General features: G+C 40.6%; 1 protein-coding gene across 2 annotated transcripts in view; it reads left to right on the top strand.

Annotated features, from left to right (window-relative positions):
- Positions 1–296: 296 nt before the first annotated feature.
- The window catches only part of LOC308092727 (caspase recruitment domain-containing protein 8-like), a 34892-nt gene continuing 24169 nt past the window's right edge, over positions 297–11019 (top strand). The window contains exons 1-4 of one of the 2 annotated variants that reach the window (XM_080438828.1): positions 297–433; positions 5432–5508; positions 5607–5960; positions 6316–6627. In XM_080438828.1, the coding sequence (XP_080294954.1) occupies positions 5442–5508; positions 5607–5960; positions 6316–6627 (733 nt within the window). In that variant the 5' untranslated portion in view covers positions 297–433; positions 5432–5441. The remainder of the gene's footprint in view (positions 434–5431; positions 5509–5606; positions 5961–6315; positions 6628–11019) is intronic. The other variant, XM_080438829.1, reaches the window with a different exon arrangement.

Genomic DNA, 11019 nt, shown 5'->3' with positions numbered 1-11019 from the left:
CAACCTGAAAGTACTCAGTACTTTACAGCCTTGCTAGAAATGTACTTGAGTAAAAGTAAAATATTTGTCTTTCAAATGTACTCAAGTAAGAGTAATAAGTATTTAAAAAATCTCTCTCTCTCTCTCTCTCTCTCTCTCTCTCTCTCTCTCTCTCTCTCTCTCTCTCTCTCTGTGTGTGTCACTCTCACAGAGGAAGAAAGAAGAGAGAGACAGACAGACAGACAGACAGACAGACAGACAGACAGAGGGTGTGTCTTAGACTCTTAAGGAAACAAACATCGCAGCGCAACAGAATCAGTGCAGGAAGTCTGTTGTTCTGGATACATCAGAGCAGAAATGGGACATCGGACAGCGGGAAAAAACATATGAAAAAAGTGAACAAAGAGACTTGAAGAGTGAAGAAAGAAGCAGTCATAAATTGAGGCGGATTCCGGTGAGTTGTCAAAACCGGCTGGTATAGAGCCTGAGGCTCTACACCAGCAGGTTTCATATATCATTTCATATATCATTTCCAACAGAAGTCTATGGGAGTGTCTATAATGCTCTCTCTAAGCAGCTCTGAAACAGACGGTTCATTGAACATCATGCCGTGTAGTAACCTGCACTGCATTCAGATCCTTGAGACCATTGCATTTTCTTGTCATGATTATACACAACAGGAATGCACCTAACCTCGAGGACTTTTATAACAAAGCCATACAGACATCTTTGTCCAGCGGAGCGCATGGACTTTGTCTACAAATAAAGCAAGTGCCAACATTATACTCATGCAGGGACTATTTCTAAAATCTTTAAATGGCTGAAGGTTGAACCTTCGAACCTTCCGATTCCCGGATGGCCTCCCTACATACAGTACCAAGTGGGTTAGGATTGTGGTGGTTTGGGGAGTGTCCAGTAGAGCTCTCCAACCCCCCCCCCCCCCCCCCCGATTCCGAAAATGACCAGGACCCGAGACCCGTACAGGTCTGTCTATCATTGTATGTAATACCCGAGTGGATCCGAGAAGACCCATAGTGTGTGTGTGTGTGTGTGTGTGTGTGTGTGTGTGTGTGTGTGTGTGTGTGTGTGTGTGTGTGTGTGTGAGAGCTTGCAGTCTCATTCCTGTCATTCTGTGGTTTCTTCCTGTCCCAGCAACATCTGTCTGCCACATGCAGTGTACTGCCTGAACGCGTTCATGAACTCGTTCATATTTTGGGCGAACGTGAACTGAACATACTGTATTTCCGCTAGAACGTTATTGTGAAGGCGTTCATTCTGGCGTTTGTGAATGGCACTCTCTCACAGTATAACTTTGTTCAAGAGTGTGCCATATTTCCATGGTTACATCAGTTGGTCATGTTGTATTTCATCCTATCCTGTGTTTCCGAGGCACCATCAGTCAAAAAAAAAGAAAAGTCGGAAGGTCTCTGACATTCAATCTACGTGTTGACTACAGATTAACTATGCAGCACCCGTGATTACAGAAAGCCCCTTGGGTTAAAAATGCAAGAGAAGCACCACTTAGCTTTCTAAAATCCCTGTCCGTTTATCAGTTGTGATAAACGGAACTTTGGTTCAAAATGTTGAATTATGAACTATGAACTGAACTAGTTCATTTTAAAATTTGTGAACTGAACTTTGAACTAGTTCATGTAGAAAGTGAACGTTCCCAACACTGGTCATATGTTCCACACAGCTGCACACATCTGGACTACACAGCTCTCTCTCTCTCTCTCTCTGTGTGTGTGTGTGTGTGTGTGTGTGTGTGTGTGTGTGTGTGTGTGTGTGTGTGTGTGTGTGTGTGTGTGTGTGTGTGTGTGTGTGTGTGTGTGTGTGTGAGAGCTTGCAGTCTCATTCCTGTCATTCTGTGGTTTCTTCCTGTCCCAGCAACATCTGTCTGCCACATGCAGTGTACTGCCTGAACGCGTTCATGAACTCGTTCATATTTTGGGCGAACGTGAACTGAACATACTGTATTTCCGCTAGAACGTTATTGTGAAGGCGTTCATTCTGGCGTTTGTGAATGGCACTCTCTCACAGTATAACTTTGTTCAAGAGTGTGCCATAGTGTGTGTGTGTGTGTGTGTGAGAGCTTGCAGTCTCATTCCTGTCATTCTGTGGTTTCTTCCTGTCCCAGCAACATCTGTCTGCCACATGCAGTGTACTGCCTGAACGCGTTCATGAACTCGTTCATATTTTGGGCGAACGTGAACTGAACATACTGTATTTCCGCTAGAACGTTATTGTGAAGGCGTTCATTCTGGCGTTTGTGAATGGCACTCTCTCACAGTATAACTTTGTTCAAGAGTGTGCCATATTTCCATGGTTACATCAGTTGGTCATGTTGTATTTCATCCTATCCTGTGTTTCCGAGGCACCATCAGTCAAAAAAAAAGAAAAGTCGGAAGGTCTCTGACATTCAATCTACGTGTTGACTACAGATTAACTATGCAGCACCCGTGATTACAGAAAGCCCCTTGGGTTAAAAATGCAAGAGAAGCACCACTTAGCTTTCTAAAATCCCTGTCCGTTTATCAGTTGTGATAAACGGAACTTTGGTTCAAAATGTTGAATTATGAACTATGAACTGAACTAGTTCATTTTAAAATTTGTGAACTGAACTTTGAACTAGTTCATGTAGAAAGTGAACGTTCCCAACACTGGTCATATGTTCCACACAGCTGCACACATCTGGACTACACAGCTCTCTCTCTCTCTCTCTCTCTGTGTGTGTGTGTGTGTGTGTGTGTGTGTGTGTGTGTGTGTGTGTGTGTGTGTGTGTGTGTGTGTGTGTGTGTGTGTGTGTGTGTGTGTGTGTGTGTGTGTGTGTGTGTGTGTGTGTGTGTGTGTGTGTGTGCGCGCGCGTGTGTGTGTGTGACTGTGCTGAACTGAGTCTTGTTACTTTTAAAAAAACATGTGAGTAATTTTTCCACCACTGGCGTTGGTGAATTCTGTGGTCTTATACCTACAAAAATGCACGCTGAGGATTTAGGTGCGTTCGAGTTTCTACTTTAATCATAAAATGGTAATTGGTCAATAGGTCCGCTATTATTTCATAAAGTCCACATTTATTTATAAAGACAACCTTTTGTCATGCATATTAAATTAATACCTCTGCGGCTGCGCATTTGTATTTATTTTTGTATTGTTTCATACAGTATACAGTTTTGGAACAAATTTCACTGGTACAATTAGGGTCCGGGTCTGTAAAAAAATGTAAAAAGGCAGAACGGTTCAGAATCGGACAAAATTGTCACAGGTCCACCCGGGTTTGGTTTTGTTATTTGAAAAAAAAAACAAGTGGGCGCTGCGTGGGCACAAGACGAAACTTCTAGTACTCAAATAGCATGTCATTATATTGTGATGTATCAATATAACTTATCAATACAATATTGTGATGTTTATGATACTCTTTTTTATTACATACTTTTATGAAACTATTTCCTCAAAGTTGGCAGGTCTGATGTGAACCACAACTCATAGTCTGAATGTTAATAAGGAACAGTGGTTCTCAAAGTGGGGTCCGGGGTCCCCAATGATTGATACTGTAGTTGGCAAATGGAAGCAAATGGATCCTTAAGTGTCTGTAACTCGCGGGTCCATTTGGTTCCATTTGTACGCTCTCAGAGTTACATTAACACGATACTACAGTGTAGATTGGGGGGGTCCTAGAGATCAAAATGATATCAAATTAGACCGTGGCCTAATGTATATCAAACTGAGGCGGACGCGGTCCTGTGAAATTCTCACACACGTGCTTGTTTGTGCACACGCGTGCGGGCGGCAAGAGCTGGATTGTGGTGAGCGATCACCGCTGACCCGATCGGTAACGTCCGCGTGGACCGCTTCCCGTCTGTCATGTCACTACATTTATTTGACAGTCCCAAATAATCGCCCGCCTCTCATTGAAAATGAATTACATAGGCGCGTTGGCCGCTTGCCGTGTGAAAGGACCTTTAGTTACTAATTACTTTGTAGATTTAAATCATTTTTAATCATCACCAAGTTTGACATAGGGTTTACGTAGTTAATTGTGGGATCGCTAAAGCGATCACACTAATGTTATTGGCTGCGCTGCTTCGTCCTCTATGCATGAACCCGAAGTTTACAAATTGTACTCTCACGGATGATCCGATCATCTGATAAAAATATTAAGCATATGCCAAGTTAACTAAAGGTATATAAATGATGCTGAGCTAAACATGTTTCCTTAATTTCGAAGTTTCATAGTTAAACGTTATGATGAAAGTCCCCAGTTCCTCTCACAAAGTGACAGCTGTTGGGCTCGCCATGTTTATGAATGGTTAAAAAATCATTTGAAAATAGCAGATCTACTAGCTCACAACGCCTCACAAGCTTGTAGATCTGCTATTTTCAAAAGATTTTAATACATATTAAATTTGGGAAATGGGACATTCTGCATATCTTTACTTTTGATATTTTAAGTATATTTAATTTACTTGCATAATGGGGACACTTTAGTGTTTTATTTACCTTGCAGATGTCACCTCACCGCTGTAATTTAATTCATAAATATATTATTCAAAAGTTGTATTTGGAGTGGACTGCTTCAGGACATCTGACAGTTGGCTCTGGTATTTTTATGATCCATTTCACTGTATCGCAAAGGGTGTTTAAACTGCTGTGTAGCGTAGGACAGCACTGCGTAGTTTACGTAGGCTTCGTCCAGGAGGTCTTTACGTGCATGCTGTCTCCAGAATGTAGTTTTGAACGCCGTGCGCTTGAGAACCTACTTCGATGGTGTCTCCAGAAGCCAGTTTAGATGGCACGTAGGGCACACACAGCTGCTACTAACGAAGATAGTGCGTAGCGGGGTTGCTACTGCGCAGCTGCGTGGAGGCTCTAACGCAGCTTCTAGGCTACGCACGAGCTGAAATTAGTTTGGGAAACCCGGCCCTAACAATATCAATACTCAATACAATCAACATTCTTAGCGATACCACACTGTTTCTTCAGGAACAGTACTTTCTAGTTATCAATAATTGTACTCAATATACTTTTGCTACTTTAAGTATGTTTTGATGCCAATACTTTTGTACTTTGATTTATTATTTTGAATGCAGGACTTTTACTTACGAACTTTACATTGGGTTACTGTTACCTTTCTACAAATGTCTACAAAAACGTAGGCTATGTTGGTATATCAGTGGATCTCCAAATGTCAAGGACCCCTCAAATTATGTATTTGGCTCTCAAAATATTTTGTTTCAGGGACCGCCAGAAGCAAAGATTTGAGTTAAAAATGTTCTTTTATTATATATTCAACGATTTGCACAAATGTTCACGATTTTTCAAAAATAGCAGATCTACATGCTCATAGCGTGGCACGAAGTGACTCGAGTGCATCTATGAGGATTAATTTTATGTTATTGATTATCAGACTCTATCACAAAAGAAAACAACAACATCAACCATGTTTCTTTCCCTACAGGACAAAGACCATGGCCTCTGTTGGTACATGCTTGCTGTTTTTGACCATCATCCATTTCAGTGCAGGGAATGATTGCAGTAAGAATGATCCTGACCTCCAAAATTTCAATCTGACATTTTACATTTTGACATGCTGCTGCTAATTAACTGACATTTTTTCTCATCTCATTCTGCAGCCTTTGTACGTCTGCACTGTAAATCTGAAAACTTTGGTGAATATGAACAGGATTCAATAATTGAATGTGCCGTGAAAACTACTCCAGAAGCACCAGATGCAACGATCATCAGTGTCATTTGGAAGAAAAAAGGGTCAGAACGTCCTTTAGTAGTTCAGTTTCGCAAAGGTCAACACAGAAATGAACCACGTTTTCAGTTGGCTGTGCAAAACTGGAATGAGAGACACATGAGACACATGAATGTGTCTCTGCTTGTGAGTAATACTCAGTTCACAGACGACGGAGATTATGAATGCAGCGTGATGACAGACAGTGGCATGCGATGCACATGGACAACCAGCCTCAGTGTCGAAGGTAAGAGCCCTCTATTGACCTTATTGTCTCCGCCAGGCCGGACATTGTTTTCGCCCGACTATGTTTTTGATTTTTTTTGTTGTGATCGCATGATTTCTGGGTGTACTCTTCTTTGGTGGTGCTTGGATCATTCACAAGCTGAATTGGCAGTGTGGGCGTTAGGACAACATCTCGTCAGAAGTCGTTCTTGGCATTGAATGAGTTAACATATTGAACCAATAACATGAAGACCTTCCAATGATGTAGTGAAAAACTGATTAGAAACTACACATGACCATGTTTACTCCACATTATTGTACAACTACTGAACCTGCTTTTATTCTTGTTTATTGTCCCCATGTCTTTCACTTTACAGCCAATTACAGTACACCAACTGTAAGCTCCATACCAAAGCGCATTATTCCACACAGTACAGATGTGATGCTCATCTGTAACTCTATGGGTTACCCAAAGGGTACAATTCGCTGGTTCTATCAGGATAAAAAAGAATTGACGGACAGCTCTGAACTGGAGGTTAAACAGATGAATGATGGGCACTTAAGCCTCACCAGTAAACTCACTTTGCTGAAGAACTCTATTCACCCGGGGTGCTACACATGTTCTGTGTACAATTCCAATGGAATCAAAGAAGTGGAGACGGAATTTGATCTTATCTTCAAAGATGCTAGTATGTGTTTTTTTTTTCCTGTTTACCCAGCTTGAGACTATCTTTTACAGTACTGTAAATCCCAGGATAAAATATAAGGGTTATGGTTAGGTAATCTCTAACCCTGGTCAAACTGCAGCCTTTTCTGTTTTTCCAAACCAATCTATATGTGAATTAACGTTTCCTGCTATTAAAATAGCTTATTATTTATTTGTAATCTATAGAGAACAGCAAAAAAAAAGTGTATATATTTATGAATTATTGTAAAATGAATAGTTCTTCAAATAGAATCAATAAATAATATCAATAAATAATCAACAGCACGTTAATCATAAACTCTTGAAGTAATCGTGATGTCTTAACAGTTTTGCAAACAAATTGCTACCTTACCAGGTGTTCATGTAGCATAAATATTTCTGTTCTTGAATTATTTTTCATGGTTTTCATCAATGCTCTCAATGTTAGAGAGCATTCCATGTCTGTCAGACCTTCCAAAAAAAGACAGAAAGAAAAGACAAAAATAACAGTTAATAAGAACACAGCAGATATGAAAGATAAGCAACACAAGAACGAGAATCACACCAATCGAGCGGGACGCCTTGTAGTCGATCTAGCAGTAGCATCATTGTACAGCTTCATGGCTACCAGCATGAAGGACTGACCCAGTCTTCTGTGTTGGAAGGATGAATCTGCGTTCACCGATGGTACTCAGCTGCCCTAGTATTTCCTTATGGAGGGGGTGGGAGTTCCTGGTAGTACTTACTGTACGTACAGTACGCAATGTTTATTGTTTTCGTTGTTGTATTTAGTTTTGTTTTAATCTGCTTAATTGTGCTCAATATTTGATAAGTCAAAAGTGGAAATAAATGTTTTTGGAACAATGAGTTTTGAAAAAAACGTAACAGCTATTATAACATTTTATAGTTACAGAAGGTCAAGGGTCATGGGAAATTCCAACTTAAAAAAAGACTACAGCAATACTAGCAGTACTGCTAGTGGTAGCATCGATTGTTCTTGGAACGTGTGTCTTCCTGATGAGATATACATGTAAGTGCACAACCACATCGCTCTGGCTATAGACCCCCCACACACACACACACACACACACACACACACACACACACACACACACACACACACACACACACACACACACACATTTTAATTTTTCTATAATGCATTGTAATCACACTTATAATTCATTATAATGCGCTTATATGGCATTTTAACACTCAATATAAATGTTTATAATCATGTATGACAACTTTTATAACTCATTATAAGTGCTGGTCATAATGCATTATGAGTTGAGTACAACAGCATATTACTACCTTAACTTAGTAAGTTATAAAGTGTCTTTGTTATAAGTTGTTATGCATAATTATAAACATTTATAACGAGTGTTATAAAGCATTATATGTGTGCATTGTAATCCATTATAATGCATTATAAATGTAATTATAGTGCATTATAGACCCAACCTTTAAGTCAAATGTTACCTGGTAGTTTTAATGTGCTGGTACACTGACTTTATAATGCATTATGACCAGAACTTATACATCGTCACCTTGCTAAACTAATGGCCTACGTAATTTTTTGAGGAAAACTATATTTTTGCCTAAGTCAGCTCCTCATTACACTGGCCACCTCTGGTAAAATCGCCCATCTCCTAATTGAAAAGGATCATGCTGTTTCCTCCCCTTTTAGTATAATGGCCTAACTCCCTAGTGTGACTTATTTTTGTCTCCGAGAGAGTATGTTTTTCCCCCTGTCCGTCCGTCCGTCCGTCCGTCCGTCCGTCCGTCCGTCCGTCCGTCTGTGACCAGCTAATCTCCGGCACCGTTATCTTGATCGCAGCGAAACTGTGCACACACACTCCCTGGATGCCAATTCAGAACTTCTGCCCCAAATTCTTCTCATGGGCCTTTTCTAGCGCCACCAGGAGGCTGATTTGTGCAAAACATATTTTTTGACAGTACTCCTACAGATTTTGTCCAGAAATCACGCAAATCGGTACACAGCATCTCTATAGTCATTAAACGAAACAGGTTTTTCAGATTTCTCATATTCCATCCTGATTGGCTAAAAATGTCTTCCAAAGTTTGCAGGAGTGCTCCGTTTTGAACAAAATGTCTCAAATCATGAACACAGCATGCAATTTCTGATTGCGGTGAAACTGTTGCGGTGAAAAAAGTTGAGGAAGAAATGCCACCCTTTTAACATTGGCCTGTTATAGCGCCACCAGCAGGTCAAATTTAGCAAAACACATGATACTGACCATGATACTGACCATGATACTGACATGATACTGACATGATACTGACATGATGCTGACACTGACCATGATACTGACACTGACCATGATACTGACCATGATACTGACATGATGCTAACCATGATACTGACATGATACTGAATGATGCTAACCATGATACTGACATGATACTGACCATGATACTGACATGATGCTAACCATGATACTGACCATGATACTGACCATGATACTGACATGATACTGAATGATGCTAACCATGATACTGACATGATACTGACCATGATACTGACATGATGCTAACCATGATACTGACCATAATGCTAACGATGATACTGACCATGATACTGACCATGATACTGACCATGATACTGACATGATGCTAACGATGATACTGACCATGATACTGACATGATACTGACCATGATACTGACATGATGCTAACCATGATACTGACCATGATACTGACATGATACTGACCATGATACTGACCATGATACTGACATGATGCTAACCATGATACTGACATGATACTGACCATGATACTGACCATGATGCTAACCATGATACTGACATGATACTGACATGATACTGACCATGATACTGACATGATACTGACCATGATACTGACCATGATACTTACACGATACTGACCAGATACTGACATGATACTGACCATGATACTGACCATGCTACTGACATGATACTGACCATGCTACTGACATGATGCTAACCATGATACTGACCATAATACTGACCATGATGCTGACATGATACTGATCATGATACTGATCATGATACTGACCATGATACTGACATGATACTGACCATGAGAGAAACACAGACTTTGTTTTCTGTCAATTTCAGATAACTGTGATCGCCAAATCATTATTTTATAACTAACGAAAATGTTAGTGGTTTTGACAAAATAAAGAGTTATTATAATGACTTACAACGTCATACAATGTTGAGACCATTTAGAACTAGACAATGTGTTCAGAAGCGCACAGACATCCATAAAGAATTCAGCCTGTTCACAAAATGTTGCAGGGCCATGCCCACCACCATATACCCTATTGGACAACTGAATTTGGTCAACTTTAAGTTAATTGTCTTGGCATGGCGAGAGTATGTTTTGCCCCCTGTCTTTCCGTCCGTCCGTCCGTCCGTCCGTCCGTGTGTCCGTGTGTCCGTGTGTGTCATTCTGTCTGTGTACAGCTAGCTAATCTTCGGCACCGTCGGTTTTATCGCAGCAAAACTGTGCAGACACACTCCCTGGATGCCAGAGCAGAAGCTTTGCCCCAAATTGTTCACATGGGCCTGTTATAGCGCCACCAGGAGGCCAATTTTGGCAAAACACATCAGATTTTGTCCAAATATCACGCAAATTTATACACAGTATCTCTATAGTCATAAAACAAAATGGGTCTTTCAGATTTTTCATATTCCATCCTGATTGGCTCCGTTTGGAACAAATTCTGTGTAAAACGTTGTATGCGCACTCCCTAGAGGTCAAGGAAAAACCTTTGCCCTGCATTTTTCACATCTGCCTGTTATAGCGTGTCGTATTATTTGCTATATTTTATATGACAGTGTGCAAGTAAAAACAGATTATTAGTAGAACAAATATACTAAAGCTAAAGTCAGAAGAGTAATCATGAGTGTGTGTGACTGGTGAATGCTTGGTGAATGTGCTAGTTCTAACGCAGCAACAGCTGTCACTCTAACAGCTGAGCCGAGTGGCCATTGCTATTCGTATGTGCACCTATGCTTGTGTTGCTCTTATCTATAGTACATACCTTATATGGCTATTTAGAATGGCTTCTTTGGTAAATGGTCTACTATAAGAACGGTGTGAGATGTTTGTTTGGGATGTGCTCGTGCCCAGAGGGGCTGCAGGAGAGGGCTCTGCCCTGGATTCTATGCTGAATAAATGAACATGGAGAACTTGGAAACCTGACGTCTCTCTCCTCTTCTTCATTATTACCACCAACAAGCCTGCTAACCTGCAGTTTAATGCCTCATAATACACGACAAGCGCCACCAGGAGATCGACTTATGTACAACAAATGTTTTATATTACAAAATTGTATCCACATTTCACGCAAATCAGTACACATGATCTCTTGAACACAGCATCC

The sequence above is a fragment of the Gymnoscopelus braueri genome (genome assembly GCF_963280865.1).
Source record: "Gymnoscopelus braueri genome assembly, chromosome: 9".
NCBI lineage: Eukaryota > Metazoa > Chordata > Actinopteri > Myctophiformes > Myctophidae > Gymnoscopelus > Gymnoscopelus braueri.
This window is presented reverse-complemented; position numbering and strand designations above follow the sequence as displayed.